Consider the following 25,863-nt stretch of genomic DNA (forward strand, 5'->3'; position numbering starts at 1 on the left):
TAAAAATACCTTTTTGCCTATCCTACTTTAGGATTTAAAGTACAATTACCAAAAAACAAAATAACAAACAAAAAACAAAACCCAGACACAGCAGATTTAATAAACAAATTATTTCAAAACAGCAGTGGGTTTTAATTTGAAAACCCAGTCTAGAAATTCTAGCACATCAGGGGATATTACTGGAGACTCTCTAATATCAGCCATTAAAACATCAGATGTGAAAGAATGTTCATAGTGAAATAAGGGGTCGGATGCAAAGGCCTTGAGGGCTGTTTTAAGGTAGTTTGGAGGACTTTGAGACAAAATATGACAAGACTTGATTTACAAGTTAACAGGATCACAAAGCTGTTTTGATGAGAATATTCAAGAGGACCAAGAAGTGAGGGGCTATTGCTGTAAATTGGTCAAGATATAATGTAAGGATTCAGACTTTTGGAGTGGTGCTGTGAGGAGCTCTTTGGACTCTGTCCCAGCAAAACAACTATAACTGATAGAAATTATTTAAAAAAAAAACATTAAAAATCTCTGGAAAATGAACTGAGGATGTACAGGAAATGAAGAAACATTATTCTCGAAAAATCTACCAAGACTGGTAAGAACAGTGAAAATATGTGCCATTTGATCCATGACCCACACCCTTCCCCACTTGCCTCAGTTTAAAGTGACAAAACTCTCACTCCAGGAGGGTAAAACCAGGAACACAGGGGTTTCTCTCTCCTTGGATTTCAGTCTAAATCTCTGAATCTACCTGAGAGTAGCAAGCTATGAAAATTTCTCATGTCCCCAGCTCTGTGCTCAGTAGCTCCACTCTAGGCAAGAACAGCTGAGAGATCTGATCCCTTCCTCAAAGGAGCCTCACTTGGAGTAGAAGCTATACCTCAGACACCAAAGACCAATAGTACCCAAATCGTGATTTGTCCTTGCTCCAACTCAGATGTAAGCCAGTGGTTCTAAGCTAAGAGAACCAAACTGGGAAGACCAGAGGCTACCATCCCAACCCTGCACCCTACTCATAAATCTGAGTGTCACTTTGAGAGAAGGAAGTCATTGTCCCCACTCAGCTCTAGAACAGTGGTTGCAAAGATTTTGCCCACAGGGAGATGTAGGTCGTAAAAAGAGAGAGCTCTAAATTCTCTCCAAGGGAAGCGACTTTATTTGATACAGAGTATGGGAAAGTTCAAGTCAAAGATCACCCTTGAAAACAATGGAGATTTTGATGGGAAGCAATTGAAAGGAGGCTGTTTTTATTTTAATTAAGATTAACAATAAGCTAATAAACCAAATAAGAAGTTTACTAGAGAAAACCAAAGAAAGAGACAGCTAAGAACACTCCTGTGATTGGAAAGTCTCATAGACCTATCTACAGACCTTATCTATAGACATGTGTCCTTTCAAAACACAGAAAAGGAGAGAAGTACATTTCCCAACTAATTCTATGAAGCTAGTATTAGCCTACCACCCAAACCAGACAAAGGTATAATAAAACTACAAACCAATATCTCTATGAATGTAGATACAGATTCTTAACCAAGTACTAGCAATTAAATTCAGCAACATATAAAAAAGCATTATATACCAAGACTAAATAAGATTTATCACAGGATTTTCCCATCTGATATTTTAATTGCTGGTACTAGAAAGTCTTGGTTTTAGATGTTAAACTAACCTTAAACCAATTAGTGTAATACATCTTATCAACAAACAAAGGAAAAAGCATAATCAGCTGAATAGACCCTCCCCCCCATATATATGAAAATGCCAATATCCTCTCATAATCAAAATACTCAGATGGGCAGGAATTGACAGAAACTTCAAACTGATTACAGGTATCTATGAAAAGCCTGTAACTAACATCTCGCTTAATGGTGAAAGACTGGATGTTTCCCTCCTAAGATCAGGAATAAGACAAGAATTTTTGTGCTTGCCATTTCTATTCGGCAATAGACAGAGATTCTCACCAGGGAAATGGGACAAGAAAATGATAGAAAATGTTTCCAGATTGGAAAAGAAGAAGTAAAACTGTTTCCATTTACATATGCAAAGATCTTATGTAGAAACTATCCTGAAGAATCCACTAAAATAATTCTAGAACTAGTTAATAAACTCAGTAAATTTGAAGGTTACAAACTCTATATACAAAAATCAATTATACTTTTATAAATAAAAATAATGTGTAAGTGAAATTAAGTAACAATTCCATTTATGACAGCATCAAAAAGAATATAATAATTAGTAAAAATATTTAGCAAAAGAAATGAGGAACATAGATGGTGAAAATTACAAAATATTGTTGAAAAGAACTAAGGAAGACCTAAATAAATGGAAAAAATAGCCCCTGTACATAGACCAGAAAACTTAGGTTAAGACAGGAGTATTTCCTCAATTGATCTGTGTATTCAATGTCATGTTATCAAAATCTCAGCTAGTCATCATGCAGGAATTGATAAGCTGCTTTTAAAACTCATATGAAAACTCAAAGGACCCAGAATAGGCAGAACAATTCTTAAAGCGAAAAACAAAGTTGGATGACTCAGAATTCCTAATAGCAGGGGCACCTGGGTGGCTCAGTTGGTTAAGCATCCGACTTCCGCTCAGGTCATTGTCTCTCGTGGTTCGTGGGTTCGAGCCCCGCGTCGGGCTCTATACTGACAGCTAGCTGTTTGACAGCTAGCTCAAAGTCTGGAGCCTGTCTTCAGATTCTGTGACTCCCTCTCTCTCTGACCCTCCCCTGCTCATGCTGTCTCTATCTCTCTCTGAAAAATAAATAAAACATTAAAAAAAAAAAAGAATTCCCAATAGCAAAACTTATTGTGAAGATATAGGAATTCAGATGGTAAGATCTGGCATAAGGGTAGGCACAGATGTAAATGTAATAGAATTGAGAGTCTAGACATACTTCCTTACATTTAAAGTCAATTTATTTTTGGCAGAAGTACTGAGATAATTTTGGTGGGGGAAAGAATAATCTTTGCAACAAAAATGCAGGTACAACCAGATACCCACATGTGACAGAATGAATCTGTACTTCTTCCATGCGATACAAAAGAATGAACTCTAAATGCACCACGGAACTAAATGTAAAAGTTCATACCATCTAATTCATAGAAACAAATGTAGGAGTATATTTTTATGACCTTGGGTTAGGCAAAGCCTTTCTAGATTTGACACAAAAAGCACAAGAGAAAAAAAATGATAAATTGGATCAAAACTAAAAACTCCTTTGTTTCAAAAGACACTGTACAGAAAGTTTAAAGAGAATGCACATATGGGGGAAAATATCTGTATGTCACAGATCTGATAAAGTACTTGTATAAAGAATATACAAAGATTTCTTGCAAGTAAATAACAAAAGGCCACTAACTCAATTAAAAAATGGAAAAGGATCTGAATAGACATGAAGATATATGACAGCTGATAGACATATGAAAAGATGCTCAACATAATTAGCCATTAACCTCATATCCATACCATATATAATAAAAAAGACAGATAATAACATGTGTTGGTAAGGATGTGGAGTAATTAGAATCCTCATACGTTGTTGGTGGGAATGTAAAGTGGTGCAATTTATTTTATTTTATTTTTTTAAAATTTTAATGTTTTATTTATTTTTGAAAGAGAGAGAGGGAAAGGGAGAATGGGGTAGGGATACAGAGAGAGAGAGAGAGGACATTCACACACATAGAATCCGAAGAAGGTTCCTGGCTCAGAGCTGTCAGCACAGAGCCTGATGTGGAACCTGAGCTCATGAATCTATGAGAACATGATCTACGTCAAAGTCGGATGCTTAACCCACTGAGCCACCAAGGTGTGGTGTCTTAAGTGGTACAGATAATTTAAAAACAGTCTGGCAGTTTCTCAAAATGTTAAACATAGAGATACCATATGTTAACCCAACAATTCCACTCCTGGGTAAATATAAAGATAAATGAAAACACATGTCCACACAAAAACTTGTACATGAATGTTTGTAGAAGAATTATAAATGATAGCCAAAAAGTATAAATATGTCTATCAACTGATGAATGTATAAATAAAATATTAACATAACAATGGAAGATTACTTGTCTATAAAAGGGAACAAAGTACTGATAAATGCTGCAACATATATTAGCCTCAAAACACTAAGCTAAATAAAAAAATTAATCATAAAAGATCACACTCATGTTATATGATTCTATTTATATAAAATCTTCAGAATAAACAAATCTATAGAAATGGAAAGTAAATTAATAATTTCCTAGGTTCGGGGGAGTTGATAGAAAGAGGAAGTGACTACTGAAGGGTACAGACTGTTTTGAAGTTATAAAGATTTTTTTAACTTCATTGTGGTGATGTTTGCATAAATATGTGAATATACTAAAAATCACTGAAGTTTTTATGGGTGAATTGTATGGTATGTTATTGTCAATATCAATAAAGCTGGTAAAAAATATACAACTGTAACAGACTAAGTAGTAGTAGAGATGATGAAATTCATCAGTTCTAAATATATTTTCATGTAGAGGCAATGGACTGGATGAGAAGAAGAGAAGAGTTAGATGTGTCAATATTTTGGGCTTAGGGAGATGTAACTGGCATTAAGCTTCAGGATAAAGGTTCTGAGTTTATGTGTATGGTGTAAGAAAGTGGTCCATTCTTCTGCATGTTGCTGTCTAGTTCTTCCAGCACCATTTGCTAAAGAGACTGTCTTTTTTTCTACTGGATATGCTTTCCTGCTTTGTCGAAGATTAGTTGGTCATACACTTGTGGGTCCATTTCTGGGTTCTGTATTCTATTCCATTGATCTATGTGTCTGATGTGAGACAGGAAACCATCAAAATCCTAGAGGAGAAAACAGGTAACAACCTCTTTGACCTTGGCCGCAGCAACTTTTACTTGACATGTCTCTGAAGGCAAGGGAAATAAAAGCAAAAATGAACTATTGGGACCTCATCAAGATAAAAAGCTTCTGCACAGCAAAGGAAACAATCAATAAAACTAAAAGGAAACCATAAGAAGATATTTGCAAATGACATATCAGATAAAAGGTTAGTATCCAAAATCTAGAAAGAACTTACAAAAGTCAACACCTGAAAAATAAATAATACAGTGAAAATGGGTAGAATACATGAATAGACTCTTTTCCAAGAAGACATCCAGATGATGTCTGATGACACATGAAAAGACGCTCAACATTGCTCATCATCAGGAAAATACAAATCAAAACCACACTGAGATACCACCTCACATAGGTCAGAGTGGCTAAAATTAACAGCTAAGGAAATAACAGATGTTGGCGGGGATGTTGAGAAAGAGAAACCCACTTGCACTCTTAGTGGGAATGCAAACTGGTACAGCCACTCTGGAAGACAGTATGGAGGTTCCTCAAAAATTAAAAATAGAATTACAACCTAAGAATAGCACTACTAGATATCTATCCAAAGGATACAGGAGTACTGATTTTAGGGGTCCATGTACCCTAATGTTTATAGCAGCACTATCAACAATAGCCAAATTATGGAAAAAGCCTAGCTGTCCATCAACTGATGAATGGATAAAGAAGATGTGGTATATATACACAATGGAATACTACTTATCGATGAAAAAGAATGCAAATCTTGCCATTTGCAACAACATGGATGGAACTGAAGGGTATTATGCTAAGTGAAATAAGTCAGAGAAAACAGATATATGTTCTCACTCATGTGGAATTTGAGAAATTTAACAGAAGAACATCAGGGAAAGAAAGGAAAAATAACTTACAAACAGAGAGGGAGGCAAACCGTAAATGACTTTTAAATACAGAGAACAGAGTGTTGATGGGGGTGAGGAGTTGGGGGGGGTGGGGAAAATGAGTGATGGGAACTGAGGAGGGCTCTTGTTGGGATGAGTGCTGGGTGTTCCATGAAAGTGATACATCATGGGAATCTACTCCTGAAACCAAGACTATATTGTATGTGATCTCACTTGACAAATTATCAAAAAGAAGATGAAGAATAAGATTCTGATTTTAATGTTTTAGTTCATATGGAAATCCTTTTTAAGTTAATGAACAAATACATGTAACTTCTATCATACAGGATTCTTTATGTTTCCTATTTCATTTTTTAGAATTTTTAATGTTTATTTATTTTTGAGAGATAGAGTAAGACAGAGTGTGAGCAGGGGAGGGGCAAAGAGAGAGGAAGACAGAATCTGAAGCAGGTTCCAGGCTCTGACCTGTCAGCAGAGAGCCTGATACGGGGCTCAAATCCATGTGCCGTGAGATCATGAACTGAGTAGAAGTCCGATGCTTAACCAACTGAGCCACCCAGGGGCCCCTATATATCCTATTTCTAATCAGATGTTTGGGTGAGCTTCCATAATTACTTCCAATGATTTCTGCCTATTGGTATTCCCTCCCTTGTTGAATCTCCTTCCCTTTGAGTAAGCCCTGGCCCTAATGACTATCTTTTAATGAATAGTATATGGTTAAACTGATGTGATCTCATTTCTGAGATTAGGTTATAAAAGTTCAGGATTCTTCAAAAGCTCATGCAATTGCCAAAAATGTTTCAAATTTGTCTATGCTTGGATGTTTTGCTTCTATATATTTTATTTAAATTCCTCATGCTTATGTATCTATTCTGCTGAGTGCACAGACTGGCTTATTCATTATTGAAACTTCAAAATACATTATTTGCTCCCTAGTGAACTTTCATTAAATCAGTATTTGGTCACAATTCATTTTTTGATTCAATAGTCTTACCTGCTCTAAATTTTCAATCTCTGAAATACCCTATTAGCTATAATTACCAGGTTTTTTAAAATAACTTGTATTTATTGTACAACATAAGGCTGTATGCTGCATAATTTAGTAAAGATACAGACATAGCAGCTATTGAAAAGCATTTCTCTTTCAGTTTTATATCATCGTGCCATGAATTCCAATATTACACTCGTTTTGTTTTTTAATTAAAACCTCTACATAAGTGATTTAGTATGCAGACCATCATGATACTTAAAGATTTTCCATAGTTACTCTTTGATGAGTTTGAGTTTTTATGAGAACATTTTAAGTGTAAGTATTTTCCTTATCAGGAATATTGTGTCTTCTTATGATAAAAAGATATACAGAGTTCATAAATGTGTGTAGCATTTTTATTTTTTTAATTTTTTAAAAAATATTTTTATTTATTTCTAGGAGAGAGAGACAGCGTGAGCAGGGGAGGGTCAGAGAGAGAGGGAGATACAGACTCTGAAATAGGCTCCAGGCTCTGAGCTGGCAGTCAGCACAGAGCCGGACGAGGGGCTCGAACCCACAAACCGAGAGATCATGACCTAAGCGAAAGTCGGACGCTTAACCGACTAAGCCACCCAGGCGCCCCTGTGTGTAGCATTTTTAAAGTGGGATTTAAAATCATAGGCCTTTATTTCAGGAATTCTTAACTTATTTACTCATAAATATGACACATGACTATTAAAAAAATGACAAGAAAAACACATAATTATTGAAAAGTTATCACTGAAGACGTTTTATTTCTCTTCAGATATTTTATAGTCTACAACTATCAGTGAACTGAAAGACTTCATTCATTTAAAAATGTTAATGAGTTGTCCACAAATTTAAAACAAAAAAACACTATTTCTTAATTTCCCTTTTTCCCCACAAATCTGTTTAGGAATAAAAATAAATAATCCCGATTTATGTTAAAGGCATTCTTTCCCTCTAGATTCAAAAAAGAGGCATGTGTCAAGTCAGGAATGATATTTGGTAACATTTTCATCAAACACTTTAATGTTAGCCAGTGTTTTCCATTTCTTGATGGAAATCTCTTGAGATTGTCATTGTCTGTTGTTATATTTGAAGTGTTGCTTCTATTTAGTGACATGTTCAAGTAACAGAATGAAAGCAAAAATGTATGGTTTATTAGAAGAATCAAAAAATATTTTTCCCAATCTAATGCCATACAAGTAAAGTATCCTATAATTAATATATCTTAGTTTACTACATTTATCATTGTATTAACACTCCGTACACACATACACACATTCCATGGTATATATGTTCATGTATTAAGCATGCATATATATATACATATATATATACACACACACAAACACACTCATACAATGCATATACAAGTGCTCATGGATTAAGCATATACATAATCATAGGCCCCCATATATATATATATGTATATGTACATTCACATCACATACATAACTGAATGGATTTAGAAACAATAATGTTTGAAAACTATCAAAACTGATAAATGAATTTAGTAGTCACAGATTATGAATTAAAATCACAAAATTAATATGCAGAAAATGTTGAGTTTCTTTACAGTAATAAAGAAGTAGCAGAAAGAGAAATTAAGAAAACAATTCCATTTATAATTGCACTAAAAATCATAAAATACCTAGTAATAAACCTACCCAAGGAAGTGTAATATAACACTTGTGCTACAGAAACTATAAAACACTGATAAAAAATATTGAAGATGACACATACAAATGGCAAGATAATCTATGCTCATGGATTGGAAAAACCAATATTATTAGCATGTCCACAGTACCCAAAGCAATCTATAGATTTAATCAAATCCTTATCAAAATACCAACAACGTTTTTCATAGAACTAGAACAAATAATCCTAAATTTATATGGAACCATGAAAGATCACCACTAGTCAAAGCGATCCTGAGAAAAAAGAACAAAGGTCTAGTTATCACAATCCTACAGATATAAGATATACTACAAAGCTATGGCAATCCAAACACTATGAAGTTGGCACAAAAATAGACACATAGACCAACAGGAGAGACTAAAGAGTCCAGAAATAAACCCACAGTTATACATATGGTCAATTAATCTATAGAAAAGGAGGCAAGAATATGCAATGGGAAAAAAGACAGTCTCTTCAACAAATGGTGTTGGGAAAACTGGAAAGCTACATGCAGAGAGAGAGAGAGAGAGAGAAACTGGACTATTTTCTTATACTATACACAAAAATAAATTTAAAATGGATTAAGGACTTCAACGTAAGACCTGAGACCATAAGACTCCTAGAAGAAAACATAGGAAGTAATTTCTTTGCCATTATTCATGGAAACATTTCTCTAGATATATCTCCTAGGCAAGGGAAACAAAAGCAAAAGTAAACCTTTGGGACCACACTAAAACAAAAAACAACAAACAAACAAACAAACAAAATCCTTCTGCACAGCAAGGGAGATCATCAACAAAACGACAAGGTAACCTACTGAATGGGAGAAGATTTTGCAAATGACATATCCAATAAGGGGTTAATATCCAAAATATATAAAGAATTGATAGAACTCAGCACCAAAAACACAATCTGATTAAACAATGGGCAGAGTACCAGCATAGACAGTTTTCCAAAGGATATGTAAATGGCCAACAGAACATGAAAGTATGTTCAACATCACTAATCATCAGAGAAGTATAAATCAAAACCATGACAAGGTATCATTTCACAACTGTAGGAATGACTAGAATCAGAAAGACAAGTAGTAACAAGTATTGTTGAGGAAGTGGAGAAAAAAACAACAACTTTGTGCACCATTAGTGGGAATATAAATTAGTGCAGCCACTGTGGAAAACAGTATGAATGGAGGTTTCTCAAAAAATAAAAATAAAAATAGAACTATCAAATGATTCAACAATTCCACTACTGAATATTTACCCAAGGAAAATAAAGACACTGATTTAAAATATATATTTATGTGTGTGTTTACCCCTATGTTTATTGCAGCATTATTTTCAATAGCCAAGATATGGAAGCAATCCAAGTGTCCATCATAGATTAATGGATAAAGAAGAGGTGGTATATACACATTAGAATATTACTCAGCCATAAAAAAGAATGAGATCTTGCCATTTGCAACCACAGGGATAGACTAGAGGGTAAAATGCTAAGTGAAATAAGTTACACAGAGAAGACAAATATATTATTTCACTCATATGTAGAATTTAAGAAACAAAACAAATGAACAAACTAAAAAACAAAAAGACAAACAAAAAAATCAGACTCTCAAATACAGAGAACAAACTGGTGGTTGCCAGAGGATAGGTGAGCAATGAAATGGATGAAATAGATAGAGGGAATTAAGAGTACACTTACTGTGATGAGCACCGAATAATGTACAGAATTGTTGAATCATTGTATTGTGCACCCAAGACTAACATAACACTATATGTTAGTTATACTTCAATTAAAAAATGTTATTGACCAAAAAAGAAATGACAATGTTTTACAGTAATAAAAACCTCTTTTAAAATGATGAAACAGTAAAGAAACAGCATTGGCAATGTATTTCTCTCTTGATTTTTAGATATATTACATCAGAAGATGAATTTTATCCACAGAGAATTTGAGCAAACACTAGAAATAAAGCCATTCAGATTGTAACTACTTTTGAAATGTCAACATAAAACTACTAATATGTCATTTGAATCATTTTTGTAAATGTGAGAACAACTGTGCTTTTGACTGATAACCCCTCTGTCATCCAAGGTCATGCCAAGGAATGTCAGGTTGGGAAAAAAAAGAGAGATTTACACACTTCTGGTTTTTTTTTCCTGTTTAAATTGGTCATTCAGTTTGAAAATCTTTCCATAATTGCTTCAATTGCAGCTTAGATGAGTATTTCAAGATGTTCATTCCAAATTTGTGGACCGATGTTGTCAATGATCACAGAATTTTAGAAATGGAATTGATCAGTGGATTATCTGGTTCAGTGCTTTTGGCTGGCAGAATAGCTGATATAAATTAATTATCTAAAAACTTTGTGGTTTAGAGAATGACAAAGAGAATCATTATTATTCCAGGGGAGGAAACCAAGGCATGAAGACATTAAATGAGATGCCAACTGTACTAGAACTTGTTACTTGCAGTCAGGACTAAAATATAGCTGCCAGCGTCTCATGTAGAGCTTTCCACTATCCTGTCCCATCTTAATACCATTGATGGTTCTAAAGTGTTATCTAGATGTGAAATAGTAATAATTTATAACAGGAAAGAAATACATTCCCTGGCTCTCTGGAAAACAAACATATTGTCATCCTATGTTTACAGCTAAAGGTGGATTTTGAATGTCACTGCTTGAAGAGTACTGAGAAGTTTTATTGAGGTGAACTCCAGAAGGAAAAGAATAATGTCATTTCAGGATGTGTGTTTAACAGACTTCATTTTAGTTGTAATATTTTGCCTATGCAACATATAATAAGATTATTTTTTACAAAATGTGTTTATAGGCTTCAGTCTAGCATCGAGCCACACTGACTAAACAAATGTAATTGCTCTGAATGAACTCTAAATAGCTTTCAACATTTCATTACAAAGCAATTACATCTGATTCTTTCCCAGTGCTTCTGGCATGGCTTTTTTAAAAAAAGTAAGTACACAAACAGGTGAAATCAACCACTATGAAATATAACCCACATGCCTAAAAAACAAGCCTTCACAGTGACAGTGAGGTAGGGGAGGTTTAAGTCAAATGGTAAACAGCTTAATGTCAAGGTAACTGCACAGAGAGAATTCAGCATGCTTACTCAAGCTAAGTTTATTTTTTGAAAAGGGAGTGTTTACTTAATTTTACAATGCTACGAGGTACTACAAAATTTATTAGACATTCCTTAAAAGTTAAGATAGACATCTTGTAAATCCATATTAAAAATATATATTTGGCTTTTGTAAAGCAAAACATAACTGCATACTCGTCTGGATTTTGGAAGATCATAAGTGTTTAATTAATATCTATTGAGTATTGTGTTGCAGTAACTGCTATAAGCATTACATATATATATGTATGTATATATAATATGTCATATGTTATATTGTGTATTATATATATGCATTTATATACATATTCTCAAATATGTAACAAAATAATCCTATAAGGTAATTGTTACTATTATCTTTATTTTTAAAGATGGGGAGACTGAGACACAGAGAGGTTAAGTAATTTTTGTTCAAGATCAAGAGAAGCCACTCATGGAAGGTCAGGATTCAAACATAGGCATTCTGGTGCCTGAGTCCATGGTCCTAATTGCTTTTTGTACTAGTAACTCTTACTTGTAAGGATATTATGCACAGATCTGACATAGGTCTGGGGATTTTGCACTGGAAAGAACAGTGAGCTGTTAACATAATAACTAGGCATAACTGCATAAAATATCATAGTAGTCATTTGGCCGTAGGTCTATGCCTCTTAATATGGCTTTTTAAAAATGAAACATCAACAATCACATAGTACATATAAACCCTCTATTTTATTTATTTTTTAAAGTTTATTTTTATTTATTTTGAGAGAGAGATAGAGAGCAAGAAGGGGAGAGTCAGAGAGGGAGAGAAACATGATCAGAAGCACGCTCCACGCTGTCAGCGCAGAGTCTGATGCAGGGCTTGAACTCAGGAACCATGAGATCATGTCCTGAACTGAAGTCAAGAGTTGGACACTTAACTGACTGAGCCACCCAAGCACCCCTAAACTATTTTAAATGAAAACTGTTTGGGGGCATCTGAGTGGCTCAATCGGTTAAATGCCCGACTTCGGCTCAGGTCATGATCTCACGGTTTGTGAGTTCAAGCCCATGCGGGGATCTGTGCTGACAGATTGGAGACTGGAGCCTACTTCAGATTCTGTGTTTCCCTCTCTCTCTCTCCTTCCCTTGCTCTCTCTCTCTCTCTTTTTCACTCTCTCAAAAATAAAATAAAACATTAAAAGTTTTAAATAAAATTTGTTTAATTAAAGATAGATGTTATCTGGGGCCCAGTATCGTGGGGTGACACACATACCCCTTGTGACAATCTGTTCCTTATGTGTGAAGATGTGAGAATGTGCACCTGAGTATTTTTCTGGGAAAAAGATTTCTTTCATTAGATTGTTAAAGGAATGCGTAGTTTACCTAGTATTTAGAACATGGTGGGCAAACTTTTTCAGTAAAGGTAAATATTTTGGGCTTTGTAGGCCATATAGTACCTCTTCTGCAACTGCACAACTCTGCTGCTGTAGAGCAAAATCAGCCGTAGACAATATATAAAAGTAGGGGTATGGCAGTGTGCCCATAACACTTTTGTATGTGCTTCGAAATCTGAATTTTATGCAATTTCTATGTCACAAAATAGAATTGTGCCATTGATCATTGGGTAATTATTTAAAAACATAAAAGACAGACAAACGAAAATACCCAAAGAACAAAAGTATCTTAGCCCAGGGACAATAAACAGCAAGCAGTGGGCCAGGTTTGGCTTATGGGCCATCAGATAATTTGTTAGAGATACAAATTCTCAGGTCTCTCTGAAAATATATTGAATCAGAAATTTCAGGATTGGGCCCAGCACATGCTGCAGTTTGGGAACTACTGGTTCTCAATCTTCCCTGTAATAATTCACTTCATCCATCCAACCACCCACCCATCCATCCATCCTACCCATCCTTATAATGAATGTTTAGAGAGTGTAATTATAATCTACCAGGAATACAATTTTACAATGGTAAAATATAATCTACCAGTACTATATTTCTTCCTCATAGATCCAAGAATAATTCTTCCATAAAACAAAAGATGGTAACTTTCTGACAATGACATACTTTTTGAAATACATTTTATACCACATCATGGTGATATATATATATATATATATATATACACACACACATATGCCTGAAGCAAAATAACACAAATCAATTGGTACCCTTAATACATGCATTGCATTCTTTGATATCTTCTGTTCTATTTCTATTGTATTTAACCCAGTAAATTGGTTTTTTAATCCACAGATAGATCACAACTCATTTGAAAAATATTGCAATAAAATACGCTTACCAGGGCAAATTCCTTGTTGAGAATCATCTGTTCAACTAAAGATGACTCATTATGGAAGAGATGAGGCTGCATATGGCTCCACATGTGAGGAAACCACCAGAACTCATCTACAGACCTAAGCAAAAGGTCATCTCCTTCATCTTCTTCTTCAGTCCCTGTCAAACATAAGGTTAAAAAGGGTTTAAATGCAAATTTCATACTAGCTTAAAGATTATGTTTGTCATGTTTTTGTTATTCTTATTACTGATATATAAATCCAATTTTGCATTGTTTTTAATAATAATAAAAAGAAATGACCACAGTAAATTATATCAGCGGCAACAAGGCAGGGAGTTGGGATGAGCTGGGGTAAGTGTGGTAGCCCTAAATTCAGATAGTTGTCTAATTTAGGATTTAGGGATATTTTATCAATGACACTGTTTCGAATTGCTAGCATATGATGATAAAAATAAGCAGACTTCATTTGAGACTATTTATTTATTATTTGAGAGAAAGAGCACAAGTGGGAGAGAGTGGTAGAGGGACAAAGAAAGAGAGAATCTCAAGAAGGCTCTATGCTTAGCACAGAGCCAGATGTGGGGCTCAATCTCATGACACTGGGCTCATGACTTGAACCAAAATCAAGAGTTGGACACTGAATAGGACTGAGCCACCCAGGCACCCTGAGACAATTTATTTTCGTTTTAAAATGATCAGCTGGGGAACCTGGGAGACTCAGATGGTGAAGCATCAGACTGAATTTCAACTCAGGTCATGAACTCACAGTTCTGAGCTGCATATGGGCTCTGCACTGAGAACACAGAGCCTCCTAAAGTTTCTCCTTTTTTCTCTGCCCCTTCCATGCTTGCACTTTCTCTGTCTCTCTCAAAATAATAAATAAGCTTTTTAAAGTTATTAGCTGATCATTTGCTTCCTTTTTGCATACACAGGAGAAACCTAATCAGAGATCTTTTTTTTATTCTTAAAAATATTCTTGTATATACATCTAAAATTGAGCTTAAAATTTAACTAATGAGGTTTGTTAATTTTTTTCTGATTACAAAAATAATATATGCTTTGTGAATAACTGAAAAGCAGAAGCTAGTGATATATGAAGTCCCAAAACAAAATAAAAACAAAGATCATCATATAAAACTCGTAGAAACATTTGGTGTTTTAAAATGTTTTCTACTTATTTTCTTTAAAAGTTCAGCTAACATTGAAAAAAAAATAAAAAAAATAAAAGTTCAGCTAATATTGTATAATTACTTTTGTATCCGTACATTTTAACATAAATATTATGAACATATACATTTCTTATTTTGATATCAATATTTCATAAAACATGAACAACGAAGTTATTAACACAATAGAAACTTGACTTGAGAACTTAAAACTGATATAAAGTTCACATCCTCTATTAGGAGAATCTGTTAACAGTGCACAATGCCTAGTAAAAACCATTTGTCATGCCAAAAGGGAAAAGGAAAGAAAGAAGTGACAACTTACTTCTATGGGAATTCACTTTGTCACAGCTACCCACAAGTATTTTCACTGTATGAAATCATAGTTTTCATATAATTTTACAAAATGCAGTCTAATTTTAAAGTGTTCTGAATCAATAATGTAAGAATTGATCCCTCCTTAGTCTCTAGATATTTAACTAAGTGAAGTAAAATAAGAGATCAGGTTTATAGTGTGAAGTGTATTTATTTGGTTTATTATTCTACAACATTGTATGTTTTACAGACAGTAGGTATATTTGATATTAAGCAAATAAATATTAAAGGCAAAAGGATTTTTTAAAGGAATCTTCTCCACACATTGGATTTCTGTGTCCCATAATAAAGATTTCATTGATCAGTAAGTAGTGCTGTGAATGGTGCAAGTACATATTTGGTGTCAATAAATACAGAACTAGGGCCCCTACCTCTACCATTTACTTGACAATGTGCTCTTGCACAAGTTAACGCCTCTGAGTCTGTTTCCTGATTCAAATGGGAGTGTTAATATCTATCTTATTGGGTCTTTGTGAAAAGTCAATGAGATCAATTTATTAAAGCACTTAATATTGTGACTTACAGATAGCAAGCCCTTTGTAAATATCAGGGTATCTTTCTTCTTAAAAATAATAACCTACTGGTTTATACTTGCAATGTTCTAAATTTATATATTTTTACAAAGTCTTGAAAACATTGCCTGCCTAGAATATAAATTTCTTAAAGTCAGAGCTTGAATTTCTTTAACTTGCACTATATCATACCATTTCCCTAGAGCAGTAAATAAGTGAATAATTTAATTCAGTACATAATAATATAATGTCAGAGAACTTCAGAGTTTTCAATGTCAGCTGAAGTTCATGCCACCTTTTGTGTGTATTTGTGTGTATACATTATTTCTGGGATACAGTTCATAATGCATAGTTCTCAAAAGTTCTAAGGACCATCAGGATTAGAGTTTGGGCACCATACTACTAGAGTAGTTGCTACTACACAAGGATAAAAAAATAGAAATTTTGAATGTGATAAAATCTTATGAATAAAGTGAGTAGACAGAATCCTTGATTTTTGTTAACTTTAGCTAAAATTGTTAGTAAGATGGACTTTTGTTAGTATAGAGAATATCAAACACTGAAATCCCGACGAAGAAAAGTTTATCACTTCCTCATATGGATTTTAATCATGGAGTGTTTAGACCAAGTGTTTATTATGGCCATGATTCACCCACTGAGGCACAGATTAGAAAGAGTTACTTTATGTCACATGTGATGAATGAATCAATAGTTCTCCCACTCTTCTGTTGTGCTTTGAATATAGAATGTTTGAGAAATGCTTCCGTTCACTTTAAACTTCACTGATTGTTATTGAAAGTAGCAGGAAGCACAAAATGCATACTTGACCAGGAAGGAGGTCAATTACTTTATTTAAAGGAAATTTGCAGACTATTGATGTAAACAAATGCATGACTGATCATAAAATCTTAGTAATTTTTATACTAGTGATTGTGTTAATTTATAAACATGCTTCACAAAGTTGACAGTGGCATTTAAAACCTTATTTTTCATTTCATAGATTAATTTCTTGTCAGCCTTTCTCTTATTTTATACAGGTTTTATAATTCAAAGCCATGTGAGGTCAGTTTATGACAATAGAAATAGCTTAATGAAAAATATGATACCAAATCATGCTGAGGCCCCTGAGCAGAATTTCACATGTTTTAAAACCCAACTAAATGAAAATATTAAATTTTTGAATCACTATAAACACATATTTTCTATACCTAATTTATGCCTAAATTATATGTGAAGATATAATTTGTTGTTTATACATTACCAGATTTAACACATTACAATCCTTTAAAATATGTGTTAATATTGAGTATTTTACTTCTAACCTAATCTAAATTCGAATTTACATAATTATTAATTTAAAATATAGAATTTCTGTTCTCATTTAACAATTATTCCCTTTTACTCTTCCCAATTCTCAAAAAATAGAAAGTTTCTAAATTCAAAAGTAAAATACTGAAATATTCACTTTTTGTTATCACTTATGGAAGATCTCGTAATAAGATAACAGCATGTCTCTAAAAGTCCTTTAAGTCTGCCAATATAAAAATAACTTTAGCAAGATCTGGTCTATAGGTTAATTCCCATTCAGTAACATTAAAATGCAATTTATAAAATTCCAGTGTCTGCATTATTGCTTTTGCACAAATGTCTGCCTTATATTTGCTCATTATGTATGAAATATTATCATTTCTAAATGGTAAGAAGATGTTGTAATTTTCTTTGTATATTGAATCTGGCATGGTTTCACATAGGTGAATATACATAAACTAATTTTAACTATCCACTAAATAAAATACCTGTGTGGTGATGAAAATCAATTAAAAGTTACCTAATAGAGGTGACTGGGTAACTCAGTCAGTTAAGCATCCCACTTTGGCTCAAGTCATAATCTCAGGGTTCATGAGTTCGAGCCATGAATCAGGGTCTGTGCAGAGCCTGCTTTAGATCCTGTCTCCCTCTCTCTGCCCCTCCCCCACTCTCTCTCTCTTTCTCTCTCTCTCAAAAATAAACATTAAAAAAGTTACCTACCTATAGTTATCTGTTAGCTCTAGGAGTAATAAATAAATGCAACAAAGCTGCAGAATAAAAAATTAATATACAGAAACCTGTTGTATTTTCATAAGTGAATACACTACACACTAACAAAAGAGCAGATAGAGAAATTAAGAAAACAATGCATTTAAATTGCATGAAAAATAATAAAATACCTAGGAATAAACCTAACCAAGGAGATGTAACACCAGTACTCTAAAGACTGTTAAGACATTGATGAAAGAAATAGATGAAGAAACTCCAAACAAACGGAAAGATATATAGTGCTGATGGACTGGAAGAATTAATACTGTTAAAACATCCATACTCCCCAAAGCAATCTACAGATTCAATGCAATCTGTACCAAATGTCAATAGCATTTTTCACAGAACAAGAACAATAACCCTAAAATTTGTATGAAACCAGAAAAGATTGCAAATAGTCAAAGCAAAGGAGAGAAGAACAAAACTGGGGTTACCAAAATCCCAGATTTCAAACTATACTACAAACTGATAGTAATCAAAACAGTGTGGTACTAACACAAAAATATACACAGAGGAATAAAACAGAATAGAGGGTCCAGAAAGAAACCCACATTTACATGGTCAATTATTCTATGACCAGGGAAGCAAAAATATACAATGGAGAAAAGACTTTGGAAAAACTGGACAGTTATATAGAAAAGAATGAAATTGGGTCACTTTCTTATTGCATACACAAAAATAAACTCAAAAGGGATTAAAGATCTAAATATAAGACCTAAAACAATAAAACCCCTAAAAGAAAACATAGGCGGTAATTTCTTGGACATCAACCTCAGCATTCTCCGGTCCAGAAAAACTAAAGCAAAAATGAATTATTGGGACTACATGACACTAAAGAGATTTTGCATAGCAGAGGAAACCAACAACAAAACAAAAAGGCAACCTACTGAATGAGAGGAGGATATTTGCAAATGATGTACCTGATAAAGAACTCCCAAAACTGAATACCAAAACAAAGCCACAAATAATCCAATTAAAAGGGCAGAGGTACTGAACAGACATCTTCCCAAAGACCTCAGATGGCCAAAAGACATGTGAAAAGATGCATCCCTAATTATCTGAGACACCATGATGAGATATCACTTCACACCAGTAAGAATGGCCTATATCAAAACATAAGAAATAGGAAGTGTTGGCAAGGATGTGGAGAAAAGAGAATCTTTGTGCCCTATTCACAAGAATGTAAGCTGGTGAAGCCACTATACAACACAGTACAGAGGTTCCTCAGAAAACTAAAAATAGAACTACCAATCCCGTAATTCTACTTCTGGGTATTTACACAGGGAAAACAAAACCACTTATGTATGTATGTATGTATGTATGTATGTATGTATGTATGTATGTCTTTATTTGATTTTGAGAGACAGAGACAGCGAGCAAGGGACAGGCAGAGAGAGAGGGAGACAGAATCTGAATCAGGCTTCCGACTCTGAGCTGTCAGCACGGAACCTGACGCGGGCTCAAACCGACAGACTGTGATATCATGACCTGAACCAAAGTCGGACACTTAACTGACTGAGCCACCCAGACACCCACAAAAACACTAATTTAAAAAGATATATGGACACCCACGATTACTGCAGCAGTATTTACAATAGCCAAGATACAATAGACAAGCAACTCAAATATCGATCCATAGATGAATGGATAAAAAAGATGTGGTATATATACACAGTGGAATATTACTCAGCTATAAAAACAATAATGAAATCTTAGCATTTGGGACAACATGGTTGGATATCACACTAAATTAAATAAGTCAGAGAAAGATAAATATCATATGATTTCACTTATAGATAAAATCTAAAAAACTAAATAAACAACAATATCAACAACAATGACAAAAGGGAGAAACAAATTCAGATATAGAGAGGACAAAATAACAGTTTCCAGAAGGGAGGAGAATGTGAGGTGGGTGAAATAGGGTGAAGGGAATTAAGAGGTATAATCTTTCTGTTATAAAATCAATGTCTCCGGGATAAAAAGAATATAGAGAATAACATTGTAATAACTTTGGTGACTGCTGAAACCACACTTATCCTGGTGAGCAAACTGTAATGTATGTAATTTCAAATCACTATATTGTACACCTGAACCTAATATATCATACACCAGTGATACTCCAATTAAAAATTTAAAAAAAATTTTTTAAATGGGTTCAGTACATTGCATTGCCTGTAAAACCTTCAAAAAGGCACATGTAGAAAATATACTTCTAAGAATGTTACTTGTATCTATAAATAAGTAGAGTTTATTATTTCATTGTATACATATGTTCCCAATGTATTGTTTCACTGAATAACTTGTAAGACACATACATAAAAGTTGTTTCTAAGAATGCTACTTCTCTGTGTGAATAAGAACATAATTATTTCAGTTAATGATTGTGTTTGCCACACTGCAGTACATTAAAACTCTCTTTAAAGGTAAACAAAAATACAAATAAATAAGTAAATAAAATGAATGAAATAAATAAATGAATGGATGCATGTTACCCAGATTTCAAAATTAGAAAATGGATCTATGTGAATTATTCAGTTTACTTCTTTAGTAAGACTTGATGTTACAGAAAAAATACTTTTTAAAGTGATAGTAATAAAACATAGGACTTAGAACGTGCATTGTTCTAGATGAGGGAGATATTATTATTCTAATATGGAGATGCAGAAACTGAGGCACAGAGAGTTTAAATAACCTGTTTATATTCACAAAGCTAGTGAATGTCAAAGTCTGGATTTGAACAAAAGCAGTCTGTTGCTAATACCTACTCTGTGAACCAATACTTTATACAAAAAGAACAAAAACTAAAAGCAAACAAAAGTGAGTGAATTTTTTTTACTTTCATGTTTAAAAGGTAATAGTTTCATATAAAAGGTCTAAATTTTTGTAAAATGAACTCTCATTAGATAAACAATATTAATACAATTGCAAATGCCCATAGAGTAATTGATCAAATCATACTTATTTATTATTAATTATAAACAGTGACAATTACTGTCACTAGAAATTATGCCCTATGAAAAATAATTCTTACAGCCCTTTATCCCTGGAGGACATCTTAATGCTGTAATGCCTTTTATTCTTTAATTGAACTTTCACTGTGCAATTCTAATCAAGCTTTACATATTTCCAGACTAAAACTTTTATTTCAAACTCCACACTTTTTTCCCCCTTTTAATCTACAGTATGTCCTTTCTCTTTCAATTTGGCACCTGTGAGTGGCTGACTGTTAGGGAATGCTTAGTGATATGTCCTTTTTGGGTGAGATTGTTTTTCGCATGTGAAGGACAGAGAAACTGAAGAGGAAAGAATACATGAAAAATAAAAATAAGTGAAGTGGTCTAAGAAATGAAGAATCTATCATTACACTGGGCATATGTGATTAAATGTCTTCAAAACAATGAGGCTCATCAATCAGCATCCTCATGCATTGGGAAATCAGAAAACCTGGGAGAGACAGAGACAATCATTGTGACAAGGCCACTTTCTAATAGTTACACATCACAGCAGAATGCAAGTATAAGGAAAGCACTTCCCTGACTTGCAAACTTTTCCCCATACAGTTAAGCCTGCATATAAGAACGTGACTAGACATGATAGAGGTATGCCCTCCCTATAGTGGGCATCACCATGTTATTCCATGCTAGAGGAAACCTTGATACCTTTGGGTAAATTTAATAACTACTCAATGTAATATGATTGCACCTTTGAAATACAATATGGATGCCCTTCAATGATTCAATGGATGCAAATCAATTAAAGTTTCATATTTAAGTGAAATATGAAATAAACTTCTGGATATATATGTATATAGAAGTTTACTTTCCTTCACATAAATATATATATATATATATATAAGTATATATATATAATCATATATATAATCTAAATGTATGAACCCTAAAGTGATTTATGAATGTATGTGTGTGTATATAAAGATACATAAAGCATAGTCTAAATGTATGATCTCTAAAGTATACTACATGCCACAACATAACAGAATAGAAAGTTTCTTCCATTATTTTTGTCATATTAGTACCAACATGAAGAGTCAATAAGGCCTTTTTAAGAATTATAATTAAAATGATTGTTTTGTATCTTCCTCCAACAACTATCCCTGTGATAATTAACTCGTGTTGTTCATTTCCTAGTGGATGTGTACTGAGTACATGCTCAGGATCATAAAGAAGAAATGGGAAGTGTTATAACCTACTATCAGCATTAACTCTGAATGTCTGGCAGGTTTAATAGGTCTGCATATGAAAAGTAAATAAAAGACCCGAGGCAGTTATCTAGATATATTTCCACCAAAAGAATGGCTTTACTAGTACTATCTAGCTATTTAAGACAAAATAGTATTGTTTGTGTGTGAACTCCATATAATCCTATAATTTTCCCCTTGCGTGAGTAGATAGAGCCTTTGGAGTTTTCTGCTTTATAACTTCAGTGTCAGAGCTTCTTAGGCCTGAACTCATTTCTTGAGGGGGCTTTTGAATAAGATTTACAAAACCATGTATATTTTCAAAATTGTGAGCTGGAATTGCTTTGCCTATGCAGATATGATGACCCAAATCTCTTTCTGCAAAATGTCCTTTTAAAATATGCAATCATTTGATTTATCAACTGGTTTAAATACTAATTTTCCTTCTATTACTTTAAACAGATTTACATGTTTCAAAGCAGGAGGGAAAAGCATTAAAGAAAAGCCAATAAGACTTCGCTGCTTCAATATTCTAATAAACCATGCTGAGCCTCTTTGGGTAAACATGAAAAAGTTTCTTTGGGTAAATGAGCTGCATTTATGATCATTAAAGTCTACCTTTGCACGGGATATTTTTAATGTCAATAACACTCATGCACGCATAGAGAATGCTACGAATTTTTTCACTTAAGATGCTATGAAATAATGACAGTGCAAAATCACAAATACAGAAATAGGAGCAGATAGTAGGTATTTGCTCTAATACAGGCTCTAACACACCATTCGGTGCTATTTTTGTCATTATTACAAGATAGTCACTTCTATCCTCTATGCACATAGCTTTCTCTGTATAGTGCCAGATATTAGAATGCTGACATTCAGAAAATAAAAGTCAAATTCTGGAGGTGAAGGTGGGTAGAAAGGTGAGAAATATCCTAACATAGAGTAGTGCATGAACACAATCACATTTTAAAATTTGTTGAAAAGCTGACACTTGCTGAGAGAGAAGATGCATAGTCACAACATAAACAGTGATCTTGGTTTCTTTTACTGATTTGAAAAAGTCAGTTCTCTTCCTCTTTTGCCCTTGATTCTAACAGTAGTGGCAATGTAAACAAGCTCATTGATTTTGGATTTGGCTACTCATATAATGCATCCAAGTTTTTCCCATAATCAGTCTGGATATTCTATTTCTCCTACTTATGAAACATTTAAAAACCTCTCTCCTATTTATATGTAGCTGCCTGAGAACACAAACCTCCTTCTTACCTGTGTGGTAAAACTTCCCTGAAAATCCAAGGTTGAAGGTAAAATTTGCAACCTGAGTGCGCAGTAAATTTTGAGTCTCTAGTAATGCCTGAAATAAATAAGAAATTAACATGATTTTAGAAAAATAAATATGAAGCTTTGGGATGCCTCTTTTTCAAATGTGTATGCATGAGTGAACAAAATAATAATGGGCTTTGCTGCTTTTTGGGTTTTTGATGGCTACTGTTTTATGCTATTCATATTTCAGGTATTATAATCACTATTGTTATTTTTATTGAAGTTCACCAAATTATGAAGCAGTTAAGTCCTAAGCACATTATAAGTTGCTGAGAGGCAATTCTCTAAACACACAGCACTGAAATCATTTTTCATTTCCGTGTGAGGCCTTTCTTGATTTCAGATTATTACACTTCTTTTCCTTGGGGGAAATCTTTCAGAATTTTTTGGATGTAGACAACTCTTTCATTTGTTGGTAAGGAATAGATAGGTAATATTTGAGTCGCAATTTAATATTTATTTAACTGTGCTACCTCCCCTATCATTTTTAAGGGATAATCATTGAGTTTAAAGCTTAGGTTCTTAACTATATGAACTAAAGAGAAATGTATAATTTATATTGATTGCAAATCTTGAAATATGAACCAGGCAAGGAAAGATAGGAAATAAATAGCCAATTCCATAACAAAAACTTTTCCAACTGTGGTAAGATGTCCCTATTTTCTGCATTTGGAATTGTTCTATGTTAATTTCTTATTTGTAGACAGGATAGGAACACACTGATAGTAAACTTAGAGTCAGACTTAGTCCTGTAAATTTTCTGCCAGTCCTTAAACTGCTATTTTTCCTACCCCAGCACATGTACCATAATTCAGAGCTGTCATATCCTTGGGCTTTTTAGTTTGCTTACCTATTCAGAATGCTTTTCCTGTTTTTAAATGGATTTTTAAAGGGGACTTACTTTGTTCTGATGAAAATAAAAAGTTAATTTCAAACTAGATGTACTAGTAAGACCAATTTTTGGCTACTGCTATCCATATGTTAAGGGGAACAGAAATTTAGACAATTCTTTTGAGCATTAGTCACAATGGCTAAGCATTTACTTAAAAATTTTGTGGAACTATTTACTCCTCCAGAATTAAGACGACTCTTCTGCAAATTAGTTTAATTAAATAAAAGAATAGCTAAAAGGTTGATAACCACACAATCAGTAGTTATCCTAGATTACAGTTACATTGTATGTAATCCTCGCCAATCTTGTTTAAATATTATTAATTAAGTAGAAAAAGGAAAAACAATAGGCCTATTAGTTTGACTCAGTTATATTAAATATATTTTTTAAAAGTTCTCAGAAAGAAAAAATAAATGCTAAAAGACATTGGAGTTTAAAATAAGGTCTTTTGAATTAGTAGAGCATAGGGGCGAGTGGGTGGCTCAGTCGGTTAAGCGTAGGACTTCAGCTCAGGTCAAGATCTCATGGTTCGTGAGGCTTGGATTATGTGCTCACAGCCAGCTCAGATTCTGTATCTCTCTCTCTCTCTGACCATGCTCACGCTGTCTCTCTTTCTCTCTCAGAAATCAATTAAAAATTAAAAAAAGAATGAGTAGAGCATATTGGTAAATCCTGTGGAATACAGCGTTAAATTGAAAAGACCGTGCTTCTCTTTATTTTAGTAAGCTTCTTTTTCTGGCTTCTTTTATTCAATGCACAATCCCTGGACTTCCATATCTTCAAATAGTTTTTTTAAAAACACTTCTCCCTTTCCCTGTATTACTTACTACTCCAATCCCCTTCCATTCTTGACCTCTGAGTTCTCAAAGTCATTAATCTGCATTTAGTTCTCCAATATCTTAAAATCACTAAATATGTATTGTAGGTGGATACATATATTTAGTGTATATATTGTGTGTAACAAGCATAGTCCCCTTAACCTAGGACCTTAATGCCTAGATAGGGAGAGAGAATTTAAATAGACAGTCATAGAAATGTATAATTACAACTCAGGATAAGTTCTACAAAAGAAATCTAGAGCATGCTATGATAGACCAGTGAGGATTTTAATTTATACTGATGGAGTGGGCCCACATTTTTGATGTTTTCTTAGGGGGAAATAAATCAAATAAATCAAAATCAAATCAAATCAATACACATCAATCTATTTTTCCCTCAATCAACTTGCCATTGTCTTTTCCTTGGGCTTTAAAAACACTGTAGTCTGCTAACCTTGTTCCCACCTTTCAGTTTTATCTTCTTCTAATCTGCTTTACACTCTGCAATCATGCTAACATCCCAGAGGCAGTAAATGCACTTCACCCTCGGGGTCAAGGAGGCCATTCAATTAATGGCTCAGCTTTTTTGGTCATTTCACTTCTCTAATGCTTTCTTTCCCTTATCTGTAAATGGGATAATGTTTACCACCTGTTTCACACTATTATTGGGGATTAGAAAGCATAC

At 33.7% G+C, this 25,863-nt stretch overlaps 1 protein-coding gene across 1 annotated transcript in view; it reads right to left on the bottom strand.

Moving 5' to 3' along the window:
• Positions 1-25,863, bottom strand: part of LOC120225076 (bifunctional heparan sulfate N-deacetylase/N-sulfotransferase 4) — a 156,635-nt gene that overhangs the window by 19,906 nt on the left and 110,866 nt on the right. Inside the window, exons 2-3 of the mRNA XM_039223306.1 lie at positions 23,412-23,499; positions 13,816-13,970 (exon numbers count right to left, since the gene is read on the bottom strand). Coding sequence (XP_039079237.1) covers positions 13,816-13,970; positions 23,412-23,499 — 243 coding nt within the window. The remainder of the gene's footprint in view (positions 1-13,815; positions 13,971-23,411; positions 23,500-25,863) is intronic.

The sequence above is a fragment of the Hyaena hyaena genome, unplaced genomic scaffold (assembly GCF_003009895.1).
Source record: "Hyaena hyaena isolate Hyena2069 unplaced genomic scaffold, ASM300989v1 scaffold_1314, whole genome shotgun sequence".
Lineage (NCBI taxonomy): Eukaryota > Metazoa > Chordata > Mammalia > Carnivora > Hyaenidae > Hyaena > Hyaena hyaena.